The 24572-nt window shown below is 51.6% G+C and overlaps 1 protein-coding gene across 5 annotated transcripts in view; it reads left to right on the top strand.

Moving 5' to 3' along the window:
- The first annotated feature begins 8999 nt into the window (after window positions 1–8999).
- slc38a11 (solute carrier family 38 member 11) overlaps window positions 9000–24572 on the top strand; it is a 175573-nt gene continuing 160000 nt past the window's right edge. For 3 of the 5 annotated variants that reach the window (XM_085986438.1, XM_085986439.1, XM_085986437.1), the window contains exons 1-2: window positions 9000–9122; window positions 9502–9625. In XM_085986438.1, the coding sequence (XP_085842564.1) occupies window positions 9066–9122; window positions 9502–9625 (181 nt within the window). In that variant the 5' untranslated portion in view covers window positions 9000–9065. Of the gene's footprint in view, window positions 9123–9501; window positions 9626–18626; window positions 18711–24572 lie in introns of those variants that run through there. The other 2 variants (XM_085986441.1, XM_085986440.1) reach the window with 1 other exon arrangement.

The following is a 24572-nucleotide window of genomic DNA, read 5'->3' as shown; positions in this document are numbered from 1 at the left end:
TAGCTACTAATAATTATACGTATTCCCTTCTCTTCCTTACCCTTACACTGGGCGCCCCACCATTTCCTTTGCCTGTCCGGACTGTCATTCGGACTCCAGCCTTTCTTTTTCATTTTCTTGATTCGTTTCTTATTTGTTTCTGCTATAAATTTGGTTATGGACCCTTCCGGTCCCCAATCTTCCCCTCCTGCGGCCATTTTTTTTATTCCTCTGGCCTGCACAAATGGTAACTCGGCCCTTCCTGCTACAACGCGGTTCTGGTTACCTACGGCGGCTCGCAGTTCTATTGCATGGATCTCATTTTTCCCTTCCGTGGCCATGTCCTATTCCTCTGGCCTGTCTTTACGGTAACTCGGACCTTCCTGCCTTAAAGCGGTTCTGGCTGCCTACGATGGCTCACGGTTCTACTGCACAGAGATCACTCCAGTACCTGCTGGTCTCACCGCCCAACCACTCTGGATGTCCGCACTTAACTATGGGTGGTAGAATAAAGTACTCACCTGCTTTGCGGCCCCATCACGGTTGTCGGTTAAACTGCGTTCTTCGAGAATCCTGCCGACTACGCCAAGTTATTGTGGGATTTATCTTTGCCCCAAACCAGACAGAGACGAGTGTGTACTTGTTCCTAGCGATCTTTATTCAAGCACATGCAGGTAGAGGCCCTCTCAGTCTGAGCTGAGACGGGAGTCTAATTTTTACATTCGAGCAGTTGGATTATATACAATCTTAAATCTTGTTTCCTTCACATCTTCGGGACTTGGCCAATTAATTGTCCAAGTCACGTACACTTAATCACATCTCCACAAAACACATCTTGTTTATCTTATTTGTTCTGTTTCCACATCTGCCATTGTTCTATCCGATTTACGTACGCTTAACCACATCTTCGCAAATCACATCTTGGAGGCCCATTGTTCAATGCATGGCCTCCTTGCCTTCTTTTACTCCCCCAATTATCGTGTAATATGCTTTTTCCAACTGTCTTTGTTCTGCCAGGCTTCTCCTTTATTACATCAGCCAGCTAGTCAGTTGAGCCGCTAATCTAACTTTTAACCCCTTCACACCTCATAGGCCAACTGCTGTGTTCTGGGCTGTGACTAAGTATACTAAGTGCCTTAGCCAACTGTAGCACTTTCTTCAGTGGGAACTCACATCCTGCCACCCACTGTTTCCTAGCAACTCATCTTCTCAATACTCCAAAGCACCACAGTCAACATCCCAGTGTGCCCATATCCCAAGACCAGTACTGCCACACACTAGCTTTCCCTCACCCCACTTACACACTCCTAACACATTGCTCCCAGATTCTTTAATCTGCCTCCTACTACTTCGATAACCAAGGATTCCCCTCCTCAATATTGCTCTACCCCTCCACTGCTCCCGCCTCTCACATTCTACTATCTCCTCCTATTGCTGCCACACCACTGTATCACCCTCCCAACATGAGCAAACCATATCCCTCCTCCCTCCCCAATACATCTCCTACATGCAATGTGGAACATCTTCCCTACCAGCTTCCTCCGGACCCTGAACTTTAAAAAAGGTACAACCTAAAATTAATTATATATCTAAACAAAAGTTATTATTTACAATTTCCACAAAACGTGGACACAATTACATAATTTGAATCTCAAAATACTGCTAACACTCGCATAATACTTGGTAATAAAATGTAAATAAAATGTTCAATTACTATCCAATCGCCATAAATCAGTCATCCTGATAATATATTCTGTGTCACATAGCACAAAACCGTGAATCTGCCAAATAATTATGCAGAACACCAGGAGAGAGCTAGATAAAGTTCAAAAAGTTGTCTTCACACCAATTGCAGTTAAATAGGAGTGTTGTGCAACTAAAGTTTTGTGTAACCAGAGTTTCTTCATAACATGTGCTTTAAAGTACTGTGCAGCAGCCTAGAAATTTGTGTCAGCATTAAGGTTAAAGCTGGTGGCAAATGTACAGTAATGGGCACTAATGTCAGCAGTATAGCACACTCAGTACAATATTACTGTCTAAAGGTTTTTTTTAGTGCAAGTACTAATACACTCAAGACATTTGACAGCCCATTAATCTCATTCAAACTAACAAATTAGATAGGTATGAGTGTCACACTAAAACAGTGCACTAATTTCACTCAAATGGAATAAGCATCACTGGAGAGACAACAGTCTGAATGCTGGAAATTTCATTTAAAAAGGAGCGGCTGTCAATTTTATTTTCATATTCTAGGTTTCGCAGCGCTAGGGGAAACAGTCAGTGCTCCACTCCCACTGGCTTGGCATCAGAGGTCCAGCAAGAATTAGAGAGGGTTGCCCAGAAAGTTAGATGATATGCAAGATTTACCATCAAGTTCCATTGGTATGTTACACAGTTGGTCTCTACTGTATTAGGCACTGCTGCTGGTATGATAGTGGAGATGTGCTTAAGGAGGCTGGGGTGTAGCAGAGAGGTGCCGACAAGAGATGTGCCATCTGCTTCAGAATGAGCTCCAGGTAACATATAACATCCATATGTCACTGTAGAGGAGCGTCAAAACCAATGTGTTCTTCAGTTTTTATATGTCTTGCTTTAACTAGAACAGAAGTGGGACAACTGCACCGTTAGACAGATTTCTGTGAACAATGCATTAAGGATACATTATTCATCTGGGGTATCAAATTCATCTCTTTTGCCACTGACCAACAAGAGCAATATGAGAAGATAACACAATTCTACAGAACTGCTGGCTTTCCCAGACTGCAGTGGTCATTGACTGCACCCATATTACCGTTCAGGCCCCAAACTGAAAGGATTTAAATATAAAGAAAAGAAAGACTTAAATTCCATAGTGCCTTTCACAACCACCGGACGTCTCAAAGTGCTTTACAGCCAATAAAGAACTTTTGGAGTGTAGTTGATGTGCCTCAATGAATCCGAGACTCGACGTTAACGGAGCAAAGCAAGGCTTTTATTAACTCAGAAAGTAATACACATTGGAGAAGTGTCTCTCATCCAGAGATCTGCTGTACTCCTGTGAGACACGCTGGGGCTTGCTTAAGTAGGGGCCTGGTATGGGCGGAGCCCTACACACAATACAATACAGGTAAGGAAATGAAACTGAAACTAAACTAAACACAGGGAATACAGTGCCTGATGAATGGCATATTTCATCACATTCACCCCTTCTACAGATTTAGTCTGTTCGGGGGTTTGATAGTCCTCTGTGACCGACGTAGCTGTTGTGGTGCCGCGGGTGTTGGCTGGGTGTCCCCGGTGGCCTCCTGGGTCTCTGCCGGGGGCGCCGCCAGGGTTGTTGAAGGGGTAGTTTGTGGGGGCACCGTTGGTCGATGTTCTTCCGGGGGTGGTGAAAGGATAGTGGGTGGGTAAGAATTGCTGTGATCGTTGTTGCTGTTGTTGTCGTGGTTGTTGTCGTTACCAGCTGGGGCGACGTCTTTTATGGACACGGTGTCCTCCCTTCCGTCGGCGTGCCAGACATACGCGTATTGGGGGTTGGCGTGGAGTAGGTGCACTGACTCCACGAGGGGGTCCGTCTTGTGGCCCCTCACATGCCTTCGTACAAATACCGGAACTGGGGTGGAGAGCCATGACGGCATGGATACGCCTGAGGTGGATTTCCGGGGAAAGACAAACATTCGTTCATGAGGCGTGGCATTAGTGGCAGTACACAATAGCGACCGTATCGAATGGAGCACATCTGGGAGGACTTCCTGCCAGCGGGAGATAGGGAGGCCCTTGGTCCTTAGAGCTAGAGTGACTGCTTTCCATACTGTCCCGTTCTCTCGCTCCACCTGGCTGTTACCCTGGGGGTTGTACCTGGTGGTACGGCTCGTGGCGATCCCCCTGGACAGCATGTACTGGCGTAGCTCTTCACTCATGAAGGACGCCCCCCTATCCGTATGGATGTAGCTCGGCATACCGAACAGGCAGAACAGGCTGTTGAGGCATTTAATGACCGTGGCGCTGGTCATGTCTGGGCAGGGGAAGGCGAATGGGAAACGGGAGTATTCGTCCACAATGTTCAGGAAGTAAACATTGCGGTCGACTGACGGGAGGGGGCCCTTGAAATCTAAGCTGAGCCGCTCAAAGGGCCGTGTAGCTTTGATTAAGTGGGCTCTATCTGGGCGGTAGAACCGAAGCTTGCACTCAGCGCAAGTGTGGCAGTTCCTGGTCAGAGACCGAACTTCCTCAATCGAGTAGGGTAAGTTGCGGGACTTTATGAAGTGGAACAGCCGTGTGACCCCTGGGTGGCAGAGGTCGTTGTGGAGGGTCTGTAGCCGATCCCCGGTGGCGCTGGCACACATCCCTCGTGAGAGGGCGTCGGGGGATTCGTTAAGGGCCCCTGGCCGGTAAATGATGTCATACTCGAAGGTGGAGAGCTCGATCCGCCACCTAAGAATCTTATCATTTTTAATCTTCCCCCTCTGTTTATTATTGAACATAAACGCTACCGACCGCTGGTCGGTAAGTAGGGTGAAGCGTTTGCCGGCTAGGTAGTGCCGCCAGTGGCGCACTGCCTCCATGATGGCTTGGGCCTCCTTTTCCACGGAGGAGTGTCTGATCTCGGGCCCTTGGAGGGTCCTCGAGAAGAAAGCTACGGGCCGCCCCGCCTGGTTGAGGGTGGCCGCCTAGGCAAAGTCAGACGCATCACTTTCCACTTGAAAGGGAGTGTTCTCGTCCACTGCCTGTAGCGTGGCCCGCTCAATATCCCGCTTAATGCTTTTGAAGGCGGCGTGGGCCTCAGCAGAGAGCGGAAAAGAGGATGCTTTCAAGAGGGGGCGGGCTTTGTCGGAGTAGTTGGGGACCCATTGGGCATAATAAGAAAATAACCCCAGGCACCTTTTCAGGGCTTTGGGAGTGTTGGGCAGGGGGAGCTCCCGTAGGGGGCGCAATCGGTCGGGGTCTGGTCCGATTTCCCCATTCTCCACCACGCTGCCTAGTATGCAGAGGCGCGTGGTGTTGAAAATGCACTTGTCCTCGTTGTAAGTGAGGTTGAGTTTTTGTGCGGTTTTCAGGAACCTCTCGAGGTTCAAGTCGTGATCCTGCTGGTTGTGACCGCAGATGGTGACGTTGTCGAGGTAGGGGAAGGTTGCCTGCAAGTGGTGGTCATCGACCATGCGGTCCATCTCCCTCTGGAAGACCGAGACCCCATTCGTCACCCCAAAGGGGACTCTGAGGAATTGGTAGAGGCGTCCGTTCGCCTCGAAGGCGGTGTACGGGCAGTCCTCTGGTCTGATAGGGAGCTGATGGTACGCTGACTTGAGGTCGATGGTGGAGAACACCCGGTATTGGGCGATTTGGTTCACCATCTCGGATATGCGGGGTAGCGGGTAGGCGTCTAGCTGGGTGTATAGATTAACCGTCTGGCTATAATCTATCACCATCCGCTTCTTCTCGCTACCCCTCACCACCACCACTTGGGCGCGCCACGGGCTGTTGCTGCGTTCGATAATGCGCTCCTTCAGGAGCCTGTCTACCTCGGTCGCGATAAACCGCCTGTCCTCCCAGCTGTACCTCCTGCTTTTGGTCGCTATTGGCCGGCAGTTGGGAGTAAGGTTCGCGAATAGCGAAGGCGGCTTTACCTTCAGGGTAGCCAGACCGCACACTGTGAGGGGCGGCTGGGACCCACCATAATTGAGCGTGATGCTTTGGTGGTGGCACTGGAAATCCAGGCCCAAGATCACGCTCGCACATAGATTCTTCATGATTAGTAATTTAAAATTATCGTATACAGTTCCGTTAACGGACAATTGTACCGCGCAGTAACCCATAATGGTCAATGTCTGGGTTTTATCAGCCATAGAGATGGTGCCCCGAGCAGGGACCACCGTTAGAGAGAGTTGTTGTGCTAGTTCAGGGTGGATAAAACTCTCCGTGCTTCCACTGTCAATTAAACATTTAACCCCGCACCCGTTTACCTCGATGTCCACCATTGATTTGGATAGCGGGTGCGGTCTGGTCTGGTCCACTGTGACCGATGCCACTGTAGGGCCCTGATCGAGACAAGATGGCATCCACGCTGTCTGCTCACAAGATGGCGGACCCCACGAGGTTGGGCAAGATGGCGTCCAAGATGGCCGCTCCCACGGCGCACACGCGGCCGTGGCGGGTTTTCCAGCGGGGTTCCCTCTGCACACCTTCCCGAAGTGCCCCTTCTTACCGCACTTAAAGCAGGTGGTGCCTTTCGCCGGGCACAGGTTTCTGATGTGCTTCGGCTGCCTGCAGAAGTAGCAGTTGGGGCCCCGACGCGTCGCGGCTGTCGTAGGGCTTCTGGGGGGAGAGTGGGGCCCCGACGGTGTCGGGCTGCCGGGCGGGGAAGATGCCTTCCAAGATGGCGGTGCCCTTGGTGCACACATGGCGGCGTGGGCGGCGCGGGCCGAAGAGTAGGCGTCCGAGTTTCTCTGGGCCACATCCAGGGATCGCGCTGTGTCCACAGCCTGTTTCAGGTCCAATCCCGTTTTTTCCAGTAGTCTCTGCCGGATGTAAGTGGAGCTGAGGCCTGCGATAAAGGCATCACGAACAAGCTCGTCAGTGTACACTGCGGCTTTTACATCTTGGCACTTGCAGTCTTTGCCAAGCGTTTTCAGGGTGACTAGGAACTCATCCAGTGATTCCCCAGGTCGCTGTGTGCGAGTAGCGAGCAGATGCCTAGCGTACACCTCGTTCGTAGGCTGCTGGTAATGCGCCTTTAGGATGTCGCAGGCGGCCGGGTACGTGTCGGCGTCTTGGATGAGGGGGTAAACCCGGTGGCTTACCCAATTCCGCAGGATTCCGAGTTTCACACTCTCAGCATCCGTAGCACCTGTGATGGCTGCGGAATTGTCCAGGAAGAATTCCATACACTTAAACCAGTGTCCGAATCATGCCGATGCATCCGAAGCATGCGGGTCCAAATCCAAACGTTCGGGTTTCAAGAGTTGGTCCATTGCGTTGAAAATTGAGTTAATAAAATTGATGTGCCTCAATGAATCCGAGACTCGACGTTAACGGAGCAAAGCAAGGCTTTTATTAACTCAGAAAGTAATACACATTGGAGAAGTGTCTCTCATCCAGAGATCTGCTGTACTCCTGTGAGACACGCTGGGGCTTGCTTAAGTAGGGGCCAGGTATGGGCGGAGCCCTACACACAATACAATACAGGTAAGGAAATGAAACTGAAACTAAACTAAACACAGGGAATACAGTGCCTGATGAATGGCATATTTCATCACAGTAGTCACTGTTGTAATGTGGGAAACGTGGCAGCCAATTTGCACACAGCAAGATCCCACAAACAGCAATGTGATAATGACCAGATAATCTGTTTTTGTTATGTTGACGGAGGGATAAATATTGGCCAGGACACTAGGGATAACTCCCCTGCTCTTCTTCAAAATAGTGCCATGGGATCTTTTACGTCCACCTGAGAGAGCAGACACGGCCTCGGTTTAATGTCTCATCCGAAAGATGGCACCTCCAACAGTGCAGCACTCCTTCAGCACTGCACTGGAGTGTCAGCCTAGATTTTTGTGCTCAAGTCCCTGGCATGGAACTTGAACCCACAACCTTCTGACTCAGAGGTGAGTGTGCTACCCACTGAGCCAGAGCTGACACAAATAAATCTCAGTGTGCACAACCTCCAGCATAGAATCATGCAAATCAATTTCTATTTCCTTGAAAGCTCTCATGAGGCTTTCCTTTTAAGGCAATCATCTGTGCCATCCTTGTATGATGGGGAATAAAGAATGGATGCATAGCAGCAGGGAGACCAATGTTATTCCATGGAGCCACAATGTCCATGCATATACCATGAGCAGAAACAAAGCAGATGCACAAGAACGCTCTAGCTACAATCAGAATTATTATGAAACTTAGCATTCAGATGTTGAAGCAGCATCTCAAATGTAGATCAATTGGGAACAGCCTTATAAAACAACCCCGATGGTTTCCAAAATTAACTGCCATCTGCTGCATGCTCCATAACTTTACATAAGGAAAGATCTCAGCATGCAGATGGAGTAAGGAGCCAGAGGTGAAATGCCGATGAAAGATTAGCATCAGTAACAGCAATGCAAGAAGAAAGACAGGTGCACCAGGCATTAATTCTAGATACCTTTCAAATAGTGCCACAACTAACAACATCTGCAAAGAAACTATGACCAAATTAACTTGCCCTACACTTTCATGCTCAGTCCTTCAAACATCGTCTGTTGCAGTCTTATCTTGGATGTCTGCTATACTGTAGCCAATAACAATTAAGTACTCAGCACAATTTTCAAATCAAATGTTGTGTAAATTATTTTATCTACTGTCTAGTGTATGAATGCTGCCAGTTCAAATGGACTCGGTGCTTGTGTTTTGTTTCAGATATGTGACACTTAACCTGTCACTCCTTCGAAGTGATTTCTTGGTGAAAAGAGTAAGTGTGGCGTCTGTCTGCGGGGGTTCACTGACAGCTTGCTGATATTCTGGTGGCCCTACATCTCTTGGAGCTGTGCCGTGGGAGGTCCTGCATGCTACTCAGCACATCGTGGTTGACTTCATATGTAGCTTCCAATTCTAATTGAAATAAATACGAAATAATAACGTTATGACCAACGTTACATTAACAGTTTAGAAACGGCTGGGAAAAACATTGTCCAACCCAAAAATATAGTACATTTAGCGCTGTCAACTACAAAATAATTAAATTTGGGTGGAAAATATGGCAATGTTTCCAGCAGAGCTATCTACACAGGCGGGGAGGCGGGTGGGTTAAGTTGGTTATCCGTGTTCTTACATCGTAGTGGGGCTCATTTCTGTGTTTAAAAGATAAATTGTTACCACCGAATAATCTTAGATACTAATTTGTGAAAGGGTAAAATCGTGCCGTTGGCTTTCTTGGAAGAGTGAAGTTGGAAGTTTCACAATGTGTCCCTCATATGAGTCCGGATGGCAGGGTCCGTTTGGAGGGGGCGGGTGAGGGAGGAGCTGAAGACCTTAAAAGGCTTTCCTCTGAGCATCTACTAAAAACCTCGAGCACAGCCGTTGGTGCGGTCGCTTCAATTTCACAACACTAAACTAACAGCCACAACATATTTTTTTTCATGGAGGCACTCGGCATGGGAGATGAAAGTCAAGAGATGCAGGAAACCGACGACGAGGTAAGGGGAGCACTGCTATTTTAAAACAAACTCCCAACATTTACATCTGATAAATCTACATTGCATTAAAATCCATCAAATAGAAGTTTGCGGAGAAAAAACGTATTCTATTAGCGCAGAATTAAATATTTTCACAACTGTTAATCCACACTTCAGAGAAAAATAAAATGTAAAGCAATGAGTAAAATATAAAATGTAATGGTTATTGAACAGCAGAATTAAAATGCCAGTGTTCGCCTTGCTCTTTTCTGGTAAGTCTGTCATTCTGGCTTGTTTGTGGTTGGTTAAAACGTGAATAAAGGGTGTGTAGGAACTGAAATCAATGGAATTCATGATTTTATATTTTTGTTATTGAATTTTGCGCATCGGCTTTTTGTAGGTGGTCGACGTGGGAGATAAAAAAGCGTTGGTTTTGAACGAGAACGCAGCGGAAGGAGAGAAAAGCAATCTTTCATCAGCCAGCTTCAATGTAATAAACTCCATCATAGGCTCTGGAATCATTGGTAAACACATTTTCTATTTATTTTAGCTCGACATTAATGAAAAGCCTTTCACCCAACTAGCCAACAGCGAGCCGAGTGAAGTGAGTCAACTGGAGTGAGTCATCGACACCAGAGTCCAAGTTTGATGCTCAGCGAAACAATGCCTCAGAAATTCCAAAATCAATAATTTAGAGCTTGTTTAAAAAAAAAATCTAAATGCTTTGAAATAGGTGGTTGAAAATGTTTAAGTGGATTGATGCGAAGAGACAGAAGTCACGTGATTCTGTAAGAGATCTAAGAAAGAGTAACACCAGACACCTATTGGCAAAGAATGAATAGTCAGTAAGAGAGTAATTTTGCCATAGCTTCCCAATATAAACAATGGAGATCGACATTTTAACGAATCATAGAATCTTGCAGTACAGAAGGCATTTGACAAAGTACCACATAATAGACTTGTTAGCACAATTAAAGACAGTGGGAATAAAGGGGCAGTGGCAGCATGGATACAAAATTGACTTAAGGGATAGAAAGCAGAGAATAGTGGTGAATGGTTGTTTTTCAGACCGAAGGAAAGTATACAGTGGTGTCCCCCAGGGGTCTGTATTAGGACCACTGCTCTTTTTGATATATATTAATTAACTGGACTTGGGTATACAGGGCATCATTTCAAAGTTTGCAGATGGTATGAAGCTCAGAAATGTAGTAAACAACGAGGAGGATACTAACAGACTTACAGTCATAGAGTTATACAGCACAGAAAGAGGCCCTTCGGCCCATCGCGTCAGCGCCGGCCATCAAGCCCTGTCTATTCTAATCCCATTTTCCAGCACTTGGTCCGTAGCCTTGTATGCTATGGCGTTTCAAGTGCTCATCTAAATGCTTCTTGAATGTTGTGAGGGTTCCTGCCTCTACTACCCTTTCAGGCAGTGAGTTCCAGATTCCAACCACCCTCTGGGTGAAAAAGCTTTTCCTCAAATCCCCTCCAAACCTCCTGCCCCTTATCTAGAAACTATGACCCCTGGTTATTGACCCCTCTACTAAGGGGAAAAGTTCCTTTCTATCTACCCGATCTATGCCCCTCATAATTTTGTACACCTCAATCAGGTCCCCCCTCAGTCTTCTCTGCTCTAAGGAAAACAACCCCAGCCTGTCGAGTCTCTCTTCATAGCTAAAGCACTCTCGCCCAGGTAACATCCTGGTGAATCTCCTCTGCACCCTTTGCAATGCAATTACATCCTTCCAATAGTGTGGCGACCAGAACTGCACACAGTATTCCAGCTGTGGCCTAACTAACATTTTGTACAGCTCCATCATAACCTCCCTGCTCATATTCTATGCCTTGGCTAATGAAGGCAAGTATCCCATATGCCTTTTTAACCACCTTATCTACCTGTCCTGCTGCCTTCAGGGATCTATGTACATGCACACCAAGGTCCCTCTGATTCTCTGTCCTTCCTAGGTGTGGTGTATGTGCCTTTAAGATCCCCCTGTGTACTGTAATGCCGGTAATGGCCACTCGGGCTATATAAGCCTGTATAGTGTCTTGTATCTGTTAGTTCACCTCCAGACTTTGTTCAGTAAACACCTGTGAAACCAACTCCTGCATTCCGTGTCTCTATTAACACACGGATACAACAGTGGCAACGAATTGGAAACGGACTTACCTGCAATTCGGCAGCACCTCAAGGAGATCGATTCCTCAGACGAAAGTCCAAGAAAAACAAGAAAGAAAAAAAAAAAAACCTGTGGTTTCACCAGCTGGCCGAGCTGGTGGCAGGTACTGCAATAATCCTTCCTGGGCGGCGGGCTGGGGCTCCATCGGCTGGCTCTGCAGCGGGGCCGAGCAGCGAAGGCGGAGGCAAACAGAGACAGAGGGTGGAGCACTCGGGAGACGGCCGGCGCTGCAAAGCACGTCGGTGTTCGGACCAAGCAGAGGGAAGGAAAAGTCCCAGAGAGTCCGGCGGGAATGAGTCTCCACCTATTAAAAATAACTATGTAAATAAAAACCGCGGAGAACAGCGTTGTCAGCAGCGGCAGCGGCGGGAAAGCGCGGGAAGCGCCATTTTTTTTCCGCGGGGAAGAAAGGAAAGTGTGGGAGGCGCCATTTTTTTTCAGGATGCCTAAGACTGGCAATATTGCTGCTTTCGATAGCGATAGAGGATTGGACCACATGTGGAAAGAGTGGAGGTATATTGCACAGCAAATGAAATAGAGGATGATAAAAAGGCATCAGTACTTCTAAATCTAATGGGCACAAGGACATACGGGCTATTACGAAACTTAATCTCTCCAGCCAAACCGAAGGACAAGAATTTTAAGGAGATTGTTGATACCCTACAGGAGCACTTAAACCCAACACCGCTGCTGATAGCGGAACAATTCAAATTCTTCAGGAGGAATCAGCACAAGAATGAAAGTAATGCTGATTACCTCACCAAATTAAGGAAGCTATCAAAGCACTGCCAGTTCGGGGCAGGACTGGCAGATTCTCTTCGAGACAAATTCGTCTGCGGTCTCCTAAGTGAAGGAACACAGAAAAGGCTACTTTCTGAGAAAGATTTGACACTGGACAAGGCTTTCAGTGTGGCCGTATCATACGAAGCAGCCGCAAGAGGAGCTGCAGAGATACAGCAAAAGCCACAGGACTTCGGCACCCATGAAATGACACAGGGTTTCGAGAGATGTTATCGCTGCGGCAGATCCACCCATGACCAGAGGGACTGCTGGTTCAAGGACAAAGCATGCAGGCAATGCGGAAAGATGGGACACATTGCACGTGTATGCCGATCTGGAAACAAAAAATCCACGAACAGGAAAAAAATCAATAAAGAAAAGTACAGAAAAGTACAAATGGTGACGGACAGTAGCTCCGAAGACCAGAAGAGCGATAGCGACTCCGGAAACAAGAGACTAAGCTGTCTCAAATTACATAATGTAATTGCCAAAGAAGATTACCAGACCATTTGGGTTACCCTCACGATAGCGGGGTCCCCAGTTAAAATGGAGCTAGATACAGGATCAGCTCTGACCGTCATAAGTCGACGGGATTACGAGCGGCTATTTCCGCATATACCTTTGAAAGACGCATCCATTATCTTGAAAACATATACGGGGCAGAAAGTATACCCCAAAGGGAAAATAAGGGTGCCTGTTGTATACAACGGCAAGGAAATACAGAAGTTGTATTTATACGTTCTGCAAGATGGTGGTCCACCGCTGTTGGGACGTGAATGGATCAGGAAGATACGTTTAGACTGGCACTCCATTCAGGCACTGACGGTGACCAGTAAGAAAAAAAATGATGATGACGTCATACCTGAACGATTAAAAGACATCTTCGCCAACGCCAAGGAAGTGTTTCAACAGGAACTAGGAACCTTGAAAGGTGTCACCGCCTCAATAAAAGTGGAAGATGCGGCAATTCCCAAGTTTATTAAGGCAAGGCCGGTGCCATACGCAATTCGTCCAGCAGTCGAGGCAGAGCTGGAGAATTTGGAAAAGGCAGGCGTATTATCCAAGATAGATTGGAGCGAGTGGGCAACACCCATCATCCCGGTCATGAAGAAAACGTTGAATAATGATAAATCTGAAGAACAGAGAAAAATTTGCATCTGTGGGGACTTCAAGGTGACTGTAAACCCGGTCCTTCACACAGTACAGTATCCTCTTCCGAGGATAGAAGATATTTTCGCTTCACCATCCGGAGGGAAACGTTTCACCAAAATTGACTTGGCACAGGCATATCTACAGATGGAGGTTGAAGAGGCCTCTAAAAAGTATCTCACGATAAATACACACAAAGGCCTGTACCAGTAGAATCGACTGGTTTTCGGAGTAGCATCAGCTCCAGCTATCTGGCAAAGAGCTATGGAGCAAGTCCTCCAAGGGATTCCGGGGACTCAATGCTACCTAGACGACATCCTTGCAACAGGAGAAAACGACAATGAGCACCTTGCCAATTTGGAGCAGGTGCTCACTAGGCTGAGAGAACGGGGCCTACGAGCAAATCGCCCCAAGTGCGAATTTTTCCAGAAACAAATATCATATCGTGCCACATAATTAACGAGGAAGGGTTGCATAAGTCACCTGAAAAAAATTGAAGCGGTCATAAAAGCCCCAGCACCTAAAAATGTCTCGCAATTAAGGTCGTTCCTGGGATTGATAAATTACTATCATAAATTTTTACCGAACTTGTCAACTCTTCTGCACCCTCTTAATGAACTGCTACAAACGGGAGTAATTTGGAAATGGAGCGAAGACTGTAAACGTGCCTTCCATAAATGCAAAGGCTTGATCACGTCCAAGGAAGTTTTGGCTCATTACAACCCATCACTGCCAATCAGACTGGCGTGCGATGCATCCCCTTACGGCGTAGGAGTGGTATTATCGCATAGATTCCCTGATGGCTCGGAGCGGCCGATAGCTTTTGCGTCACGCTCATTGAACTCAGCTGAGCGTAACTATGCCCAGATCGACAGGGAAGCACTCAGCCTGGTATGGGGAGTGAAGAAATTCAACCATTACCTACACGGACAAAAATGTACCTTGTTGACTGACCATCAACCCCTCGTCTCCATATTCAACCCTAAAAAGGGTGTTCCCATTATGACAGCGCAAAGGCTACAGAGGTGGTCCCTTTTCCTAGGGGCACACCAATATGACATAGAATACAAAGGATCAAAACAGCATGGGAATGCTGACGGTTTATCGCGCCTACCGTTGCCAACGGTAGAAGAGGCACCTACAGTGGACCCAGTGGAGATGTTCCACTCAACCATAGTGGAATGTCCACCAGTAACAAATTCTGCCATTGAAAAGGAAACGAGAAATGACCCGACTCTCTCACGAGTCTACGATTTAACGGTGAAGGGATGGTCAGCACATGGCGAACCACTGTTGCCAGCATTCTCGCAAAGAAGAGAACAGCTGTCAGTGTGCCGAGGAACCTTGATGTGTGGATCCAGAGTGGTGATTCCACCCAAACTCCAGGATAAAGTGCTAAAGGAGCTTCATGAGGGGCATCTGGGTGGAGTGAAAATGAAGAACCTAGCCAGAGCGTTTGTGTGGTGGCCAGGTATCGATGGAGACATCGAAGAAATGACCAAGAGCTGCCTAGGATGCCAGAAGGTCCAAAACGCCCCACCACAAGCCCCTCTACATCCATGGGCGTGGCCCCCATCTCCATGGCAAAGGGTACACATCGACTTTGCTGGTCCATTTATGGACTCAATGTTCTTAATCGCAGTTGATGCACACTCCAAGTGGCCGGAGGTAATAAAGATGTCCTCCGCCACCACGGAAAAAACCATCACAGTATTAAGGACCATATTTGCCAGGAATGGGCTGCCTGAACAGATCTGTTCTGATAATGGACCGCAATTTGTGTCCGAAGAATTCAGGAAGTTCTTAAACAATGGGGTTAAGCACTACACGTCCGCCCCATACCATCCCGCCACCAATGGATTGGCTGAAAGGTTTGTCCAGACCTTCAAGAAGGCCATAAAGGCCATGGGTAATGAAGACATAAATCTACAGCATAAGGTAGATAACTTCTTGTTTGCATACAGGAATGCAACACATGTGGTTACAAACCAAACTCCCGCCATGATGTTCTTCAATAGAAGACTAAGATGCCGGCTGGATTTGATCAAGCCAAACATCAGAAGGGACGTGAAGAACCGGCAATTTCAAGGCATGAATGAAAGGCCAACTAGAACCTTCCAGATAGGTCAACAAGTTTTGGCCCGGGACTACCGTACCGAGAAATGGCAGCCTGGAACTATTTGCACACGACTAGGACCGCTGATGTATACCGTGGACATTGGAGAAAGCATAATAAGGCGCCATGCTGACCAGATCATAGAGCCATCCGAAAAGGGACAACCTACACCACAACTCTATACGCCTGATGATGAAGCAGAGATACCCATAGTATCTACCTCTGATCCGGTGATACTGGAACCAGATGAACCCGACACTGGCATTCAAGCCGAATTGACCTTGCCAAAAGAACCTACTACACCACCAAAAACTACTACACCACCGAGGCGTTATTCGGACCGAGTCAGGAAGCCTCCAGAGAGACTGACTTATAATTGATTAACTGCAGCAAATGTGTAGATTATTGTTCTTGTAACATGTTAATTAATGATTACTTAAAATGTTATGTACTGGTTGTCTAAAAGGGGAGGAATTGTGGTGTATGTGCCTTTAAGAGCCCCCTGTGTACTGTAATGCCGGTAATGGCCACTCGGGCTATATAAGCCTGTATAGTGCCTTGTATCTGTTTGTTCACCTCCAGACTTTGTTCAGTAAACACCTGTGAAACCAACTCCTGCATTCCGTGTCTCTATTAACACACGGATACAACACTAGGGTCTTACCATTCATTGTGTATTCCCTTGCCTTGTTAGTCCTCCCAAAATGCATCACCTCACACTTTTTTCAGGGTTAAATTCCATTTCCTACTGTTCTGCCCATCTAACCAACCCATCCATATTGTCCTGTAGCCTGAGGCTTCCCTCCTTGCTATTTACCACTCCACCAATTTTTGTTTCATCTGCGAACTTACTGATCATACCTCCTACATTCATATCTAAATCATTAATGTACACTACAAACAGCAAAGGACCCAACACCGATCCCTGCAGTACACCACTGGACACAGGCTTCCAGTCACAAAAACAACCTTTGACCATCACCCTCTGCCTCCTGCCACTAAGCCAATTGTGGATCCAATGTGCCAAATTGCCCTGGATCCCATGGGCTCTAACCTTCTTGACCAGTCTCCCATGCGGGACTTTGTCAAAAGCCTTACTGAAGTCCATGTAGACTACATCAATGGCACTACCCTCATCCACACACCTAGTCACCCCCTCAAAAAATTCAATCAAATTGGTTAGACATGATCTCCCCCTGACAAAGCCATGCTGACTATCCTTGATTAATCCTTGCCTCTCCAAGTGGAGACTAATTCTGTCCCTCAGAATTTTTTCCAATAATTTCCCTACCACTGATGTTAGGCTCACTGGCCTGTAATTCGCTGGTTTATCCCTACTACCCTTCTTGAATAATGGTACTACGTTAGCTGTCCTCTAGTCCTCTGGCACCTCCCCTGTGGCCAGAGAGGTTCTGAAAATTTGTGTCAGAGCCCCTGCAATCTCCTCCCTTGCCTCACACAGTGGCCTGGGATACAGCTTGTCTGGGCCTGGGGATTTATCCACTTTTAAGCCCGCTAAAACCGCTAGTACCGCCTCCCTCTCAATACTAATTTGTTCAAGTACAGGAAACTCTCGTTTAAACAGCACCTAAATATCTGGAATTCTCTATTAACCGGCAAAATTCTCACTCCGAAAACAACACCTCAAAAACCGGCAATGTTGTCGAGTCCGAGTCTCCCGCGGTGGCCGAGTTAGTCAGTGGGGGTAGTTCTCCAAACTGCCACTACTCGGCTTCTTGGCGCTGTCGGAAGTCGGAACACCTCAATACCCCTGTAACAGGAGCCTGACTCAACCGCGCTGCCAGTAGTCTCTTCTGATCCGCCATTTTACAGGCGTACTGTGTGTCTCCCATGCTGCTGGTAGTCATTGCATTGCATTACCCTCAACTGGCAGTACTGTACGTAATCAAGCATCTTCCACCATCCATTTAACACAACATTCTGTAGGTGAGTACCCAATTACTGTATACTGCACATTTCTTGATTTTTTTATTTTACTTTGTTAAAAATAGCCTCGGTAGATAACCCTCTCCATCATCCGGAATTTTTGATCAACCAGCAACACGCCGGTCCCGTCAGTGCCAGATACCAAAGAGTTTCCTGTATATCACAATCCCCCTGCCTGATTTCTATGCCTACATCGTCCTTCTCCATAGTGAACACAGATGCAAAATATTTATTTTAAACCTCTCCTACATCTTCCGGCTCTACACAAAGATTGTCACTTTGGTCCTTAATGGGCCCTGCTCTTTCCCTGGTTATCCTCTTGCCCTTAATCTCTTTATTATATCTATATAAGACCTCTTCTGTCTGTCTGTCCGTTCTCTATACGTTCGAAAGTTATAGAGCGTACCTACACGCGCGTCACATCAAAAGAAAGCTTACGATTACGGACCGGTCATAGGTGTATTTTCTTTTCCGTCAGACAAAAATCGTGCCCACGGTATCCCAAAAACGTTCAAAATTCCGCTCATTAAATGGGAAAAGTTCCGCTCATTTGCTCATTAGCATTAAGTGACGTGAAGGTTGACCAATCATGCGGTCAAGCGACCTGACAGTTGACCGACGGTTGACCAATCGCTGCGTCTCGGGGGCGGGTTCATTGCGTGTGCGGGCGGGCCATCCTACAGTTGAGTGTTGAGTGACAGGACGATTGACCAATCCTACAGTTCAGTGACCTGATGGTTGACCAATCGGTGCGTGTGTGGGCGGGCCTTATCATTCTGAACCGAGGTGAGTGGCCGCCATCTTGATTCTTCACAATTTTTTTCCCACACTTTCTGTGTGTTAGGGAACTAAGGTAAATATTTGAATTATGTGTTAGGGAATTAAATAAAAATTTATTTGAGTAGGAAATGAAGTGATCTCCTGCCCTTTGCCCGGAGGCTCGCCTACTTTGACGGCCGTTTCGAGCGGCTGTGCCAGCGCCGGGCGCGGCCTAGCAGCCTGGGAAGCCTGGGCCTCGAGTTCAGCGCTCCACTCTAACCGCCGCCGTCCCCCCCTCCTCCTCACCCTCGCGCAGTGGGGACTCGGGGCTGCTCTCCGCCCGCTGCAGGCAGGCCTGAAGCTCAAAAAATTTCTCTCTCTCTTCCCTCTCCTTCTCCTCTTCCCTCTCTCCCTCCCCTCTCTTCTCTCTCTCTACTTCCCCCTCTCTACTTCCCCCTCTCTCTCTACTTCCCCCTCTCTCTCTTGCCGTAAGTGCGGGACCGGGAAAACCAGCGCTTTTGAAACAGCTGTCCCCGATCGCAATCGGACACAGGAGTCTGCAGCCCGGCCAACTGGGTCCAAAGGCCCGCCGTGTTCACCAGCAGGAACCCCGGGCTCGCTTCGGAGCGCTGGGCACCCGGCCTCCCGTTGTCGGACTGACTCCGTTCTGCTACCGAGGTGAGTCCGGCCGGGCCTGAGGCGCTAGCGAGGGAGAGGGGAGGCAGGGAGAGAAAGGAAAGGAGGGAGAGGAGAGGGGGAGAGGGAGAGTGTGTGAGGGAGAGTGTGTGAGGGAGAGGGGGGGAGTGTGTGTGTGTGAGGGAGAGGGGGGGAGTGTGTGTGTGTGAGGGAGAGGGGGGGAGTGTGTGTGTGTGAGGGAGAGGGGGGGAGTGTGTGAGGGAGAGGGGGTGTGTGTGTGTGAGGGAGGGGGGAGTGTGTGTGTGAGGGAGGGGGGAGTGTGTGTGTGAGGGAGGGAGGGAGGAGTGTGTGTGTGAGGGAGGGAGGAGTGTGTGTGTGAGGGAGAGGGGGGGAGTGTGTGTGAGGGAGAGGGGGGAGTGTGTGTGTGAGGGAGAGGGGGGAGTGTGTGTGTGAGGGAGAGGGGGGAGTGTGTGTGTGAGGGAGAGGGGGGGAGTGTGTGTGTGAGGGAGGGGGGAGTGTGTGTGTGGGGGGGGTGGGGGAGTGTGTGTGTGAGGGAGGGGGGGAGTGTGTGTGTGAGGGAGAGGGGGGGAGTGTGTGTGTGAGGGAGAGGGGGGAGTGTGTGTGTGAGGGAGGGAGGAGTGTGTGTGTGAGGGAGAGGGGGGGAGTGTGTGTGTGACGGAGAGGGGGGGAGTGTGTGTGTGAGGGAGAGGGGGGGAGTGTGTGTGTGAGGGAGGGGGGGAGTGTGTGTGTGAGGGAGAGGGGGAGTGTGTGTGTGAGGGAGGGGGGGAGTGTGTGTGTGAGGGAGAGGGGGGGAGTGTGTGTGTGAGGGAGGGGGGAGTGTGTGTGTGAGGGAGAGGGGAGTGTGTGTGTGAGGGAGAGGGGAGTGTGTGTGTGAGGGAGAGGGGAGTGTGTGTGTGAGGGAGGGGGGGGGTGTGTGTGTGAGGGAGAGGGGGGAGTGTGTGTGTGAGGGGGGGGAGCGTGTGTGTGAGGGAGGGGGGGAGTGTGTGTGTGAGGGAGAGGGGGGAGTGTGTGTGTGAGGGAGAGGGGGGGAGTGTGTGTGTGAGGGAGGGGGGAGTGTGTGCGTGAGGGAGGGGGGGGAGTGTGTGTGAGGGAGGGGGGAGTGTGTGTGTGAGGGAGGGGGGGGAGTGTGTGTGTGAGGGAGAGGGGGGAGTGTGTGTGTGAGGGAGGGGGGGGGAGTGTGTGTGTGAGGGAGGGGGGAGTGTGTGTGTGAGGGAGAGGGGGGAGCGTGTGTGTGAGGGAGTGGGGGGAGCGTGTGTGAGGGAGTGGGGGGAGCGTGTGTGTGAGGGAGAGGGGGGAGTGTGTGTGTGAGGGAGAGGGGGAGTGTGTGTGTGAGGGAGGGGGGGAGTGTGTGTGTGAGGGAGTGGGGGGAGTGTGTGTGTGAGGGAGAGGGGGAGTGTGTGTGTGAGGGAGGGGGGAGTGTGTGTGTGAGGGAGAGGGGGGAGTGTGTGTGTGAGGGAGTGGGGGGAGCGTGTGTGTGAGGGAGTGGGGGGAGCGTGTGTGTGAGGGAGAGGGGGAGCGTGTGTGTGAGGGAGAGGGGGGAGCGTGTGTGTGAGGGAGTGGGGGGAGCGTGTGTGTGAGGGAGAGGGGGAGTGTGTGTGTGAGGGAGAGGGGGAGTGTGTGTGTGAGGGAGAGGGGGGAGTGTGTGTGTGAGGGAGGGGGGGGAGTGTGTGTGTGAGGGAGAGGGGGGAGTGTGCGTGTGAGGGAGGGGGGGAGTGTGTGTGTGAGGGAGGGGGGAGTGTGTGTGTGAGGGAGAGGGGGGAGTGTGTGTGTGAGGGAGGGGGGGAGTGTGTGTGAGGGAGAGGGGGGAGTGTGTGTGTGAGGGAGAGGGGCGAGTGTGTGTGTGAGGGAGGGGGGGAGTGTGTGTGTGAGGGAGGGGGGGGAGTGTGTGTGTGAGGGAGGGGGGGGGAGTGTGTGTGTGAGGGAGAGGGGGGAGTGTGTGTGTGAGGGAGGGGGGGAGTGTGTGTGTGAGGGAGGGGGGAGTGTGTGTGTGTGAGGGAGAGGGGAGGAGTGTGTGTGTGAGGGAGGGGGGAGTGTGTGTGTGAGGGAGAGGGGGAGCGTGTGTGTGAGGGAGTGGGGGGAGCGTGTGTGTGAGGGAGGGAGGAGTGTGTGTGTGAGGGAGAGGGGGGAGTGTGTGTGTGAGGGAGGGGGGGGAGTGTGTGTGTGAGGGAGGGAGGAGTGTGTGTGTGAGGGAGAGTGGGGAGTGTGTGTGTGAGGGAGGGGGGAGTGTGTGTGTGAGGGAGGGGGGAGTGTGTGTGTGAGGGAGGGGGGAGTGTGTGTGTGAGGGAGAGGGGGAGTGTGTGTGTGGGAGGGGAGTGTGTGTGAGGGAGGGGGAGTGTGTGTGTGAGGGAGAGGGGGAGTGTGTGTGTGAGGGAGGGGGGGAGTGTGTGTGTGAGGGAGAGGGGGAGTGTGTGTGTAGGGAGGGGGGAGTGTGTGTGTGAGGGAGGGGGGAAGTGGGTGTGTGGGGGTGTGAGGGAGGGGGGAGTGTGTGTGTGAGGGAGGGGGGTGTGTGTGGGGAGGGTGTGTGTGTGAGGGAGGGGGGGGAGTGTGTGTGAGGGAGGGGGAGTGTGTGTGTGAGGGAGGGGGGAGTGTGTGTGTGAGGGAGGGGGGAGTGTGTGTGTGAGGGAGGGGGGAGTGTGTGTGTGAGGGAGGGGGAGTGTGTGTGTGAGGGGAGGGGGGGTGTGGGGTGTGTGTGAGGGAGGGGGAGTGTGTGTGTGAGGGAGGGGGGGAGTGTGTGTGTGGGAGGGGGGGTGTGTGTGTGTGGGAGGGGAGGGGTGTGGGAGGGTGTGTGTGAGGGAGGGGGGGAGTGTGTGTGTGAGGGAGGGGGGAGTGTGTGTGTGAGGGAGGGGGGGAGTGTGTGTGGGGTGGGGGGAGTGTGTGTGAGGGGGGGTGTGTGTGTGAGGGAGGGGGGGAGTGTGTGTGTGAGGGAGGGGGGAGTGTGTGTGTGGGTGGGGGGTGTGTGGGAGGGGGGAGTGTGTGTGTGAGGGAGGGGGGTGTGTGTGTGTGAGGGAGGGGTGGTGTGTGTGGGGGTGTGTGTGTGGGAGGGGGGGGGTGTGTGTGTGTGAGGGAGGGGGGGTGTGTGTGTGGGGAGGGGTGTGTGGGAGGGGTGGTGTGTGTGGGTGGGGGGGTGTGTGTGTGAGGGTGGGGGGAGTGTGTGTGTGAGGGAGGGGGGAGTGTGTGTGTGAGGGGAGGGGGGAGTGTGTGTGTGAGGGAGAGGGGGAGTGTGTGTGTGAGGGAGGGGGGGTGTGTGTGTGGGAGGGGGAGTGTGTGTGTGTGGGAGGGGGGGTGTGTGTGTGGGGAGGGGGGGGTGTGTGTGTGGTGAGGGGGGTGGGGGGTGTGTGTGAGGGAGGGGGGAGTGTGTGTGTGGAGGGGGGGGGGTGTGTGTGTGAGGGTGGGGGGAGTGTGTGTGTGAGGGAGGGGGGGAGTGTGTGTGTGAGGGGGGAGTGTGTGTGTGGTGGGGGGAGTGTGTGTGTGAGGGAGAGGGGGGGAGTGTGTGTGTGAGGGGAGGGGGGAGTGTGTGTGTGAGGGGAGGGGGGAGTGTGTGTGTGAGGGAGGGGGGAGTGTGTGTGTGTGGGAGGGGGGTGTGGGTGTGGGTGTGGGTGTGGTGGGTGTGGGTGTGGGGGGGGGTGTGTGTGTGTGAGGGAGGGGGGGAGTGTGTGTGTGAGGGAGGGGGGGGTGTGTGTGTGAGGGAGGTGGGGGTGTGTGTGGGTGTGGGGTGGGGGGGTGTGGTGTGGGGGTGGGGGGGAGGGTGTGTGTGTGGGAGGGGTGTGGGTGTGTGTGTGGGGGTGGGTGTGGGGGGTGGTGTGGGGTGGGGGGGGGGTGTGTGTGAGGGTGGGGGGGTGTGGGTGTGTGGGTGGGGGGGGTGTGTGTGTGTGGGGAGGGGGGGGTGTGTGTGGGTGGGGTGTGGGGGGGTGTGTGGGTGTGGGGGGAGGGTGGGTGTGGGTGTGGGTGGGTGGGGTGTGGGGTGTGTGTGTGTGTGGGTGGGGGGGGGGTGTGTGTGGTGTGGGGGGGGGTGGTGTGTGTGTGGGGGGGGGGGGGGTGTGGTGGGGGTGGTGTGTGGGTGGGGTGGGGGGTGTGTGTGTGTGGGGTGGGGGGGGGTGTGTGTGTGGGTGGGGGGGTGTGTGGGTGAGGGGGGGGGGTGGGGTGTGGTGTGGTGGGGGGGGGTGGGTGTGTGGGGTGTGGGGGGGGGTGTGTGTGGGGGTGTGGGGGGGTGTGTGTGTGTGGGGGGGTGGGGGGGTGTGGTGTGGGGTGGGGGGGGGTGTGTGGGGGTGGGGGGGGGGGTGTGTGGTGGGGGTGGGGGGGTGTGGTGTGTGGGTGGGGGGGGGGGTGGTGTGTGGGTGGGGGGGGGTGTGGGGTGGGTGGGGTGTGGGGTGGGGGGGGGTGTGTGTGGGGGTGGGGGGGGGTGTGTGTGTGGGGGGGTGGGGGGGTGTGTGTGGGGGGTGGGGGGGGGTGGTGTGGGTGGGGGGGGTGGTGGGGGGTGGGTGGGTGTGGGGGGGGTGGGGGGGTGTGTGTGTGGGGGTGGGGGGGGTGTGTGTGTGGGGGGGGGGGGGTGTGTGTGTGGGGGGGGGGGGGGTGTGTGGGTGGGGTGGGGGGGGTGTGTGTGGGGGTGGGGGGGGGTGTGTGTGTGGGGGTGGGGGGGGTGTGTGGGTGGGGGGGGGGGTGTGTGTGGGGGTGGGGGGTGTGTGTGGGTGGGGGGGGGGGTGGTGTGTGGTGGGGGGGGGGGGTGGTGTGGGTGTGGGTGGGGGGGGTGGTGTGGGGGTGGGGGGGGGGTGTGGTGTGGGGGTGGGGGGGTGTGGTGGGGTGGGGTGGGGGGGGTGGTGTGGGGGTGGGGGGGGGTGTGTGTGGGGGTGGGGGGGGTGTGTGTGTGGGGTGGGGGGGGTGTGTGTGTGGGGGTGGGGGGGTGTGGGTGTGTGGGTGGGGGGGGGGTGTGTGTGTGGGGGGGGGGGTGTGTGGGGGTGTGGGGGGGTGGGTGGGGGGGTGGGGTGGGTGGTGTGGGGTGGGGGGGGTGTGGTGGGGTGGGGGGGGGGTGTGTGGGTGGGGGGGGGGGTGTGGGTGTGGGGTGGGGGGGGGTGTGTGTGGGTGGGGGGGGGGGTGTGGTGGGGGTGGGGGGGGTGGTGTGTGGGGGTGGGGGGGGGGTGTGGTGGGGTGGGGGGGGGGGTGGGGTGGGTGGGTGGTGGGGTGGTGGGGGTGTGGTGGGTGTGGGGGTGGGGGTGTGGGGTGTGGGGGTGTGTGGGGTGGGGGGTGTGGGGGTGTGGGGGGGTGGGGGGGGTGGTGTGGGGTGGGTGGGGGGTGGGGGGGGGGTGGTGTGGGGTGGGGGGTGGGGTGGGGGGTGGTGGGGGGGGGTGTGTGGGGGGGTGGGGGGTTGGTGGGGGGGGTGTGGGTGGGGGGTGGGTGTGTGTGAGTGTATTGTTTATTAGGTGTGTTTTTTGTTGTAAAGAGAAAGATATATATAGATATATAGAAGATATTATTATAGAATAAAGAGATAGATATATATATAAATAATAAGATATATGATATAGAAAAAAGTGAAAGATATATATATAGAAAAAAAGAAAGATATATATATAGAAAAAGAAAGATATATATATTTATAAAAGAGATATATATATAGTAAAAAGAAGATATATATATATTATAAAAGAGAAAGATATATATATAGAAATAAAGATAGATATATATATAGAAAAATAGAAGATATATATATATAGAGAAAAATAGAAATATATATATATATAGAAAATAAGAAGATATATATATGAATAGATAATAGAAAGATATATATATATATAAAATATAAATATATATAATATAGAAAAAATAGAAAGATATATATATAGAAAAAAAAGAAAGATATATATATAGAAAAAATAGATATTATATATA

The sequence above is a fragment of the Somniosus microcephalus genome, chromosome 4 (genome assembly GCF_052327205.1).
Source record: "Somniosus microcephalus isolate GS21.2 chromosome 4, FLI_Smic_1.0, whole genome shotgun sequence".
Lineage (NCBI taxonomy): Eukaryota > Metazoa > Chordata > Chondrichthyes > Squaliformes > Somniosidae > Somniosus > Somniosus microcephalus.
Note: the sequence above shows the minus strand (reverse complement) of the source record. Positions and strands in the feature narration are given on the sequence as shown.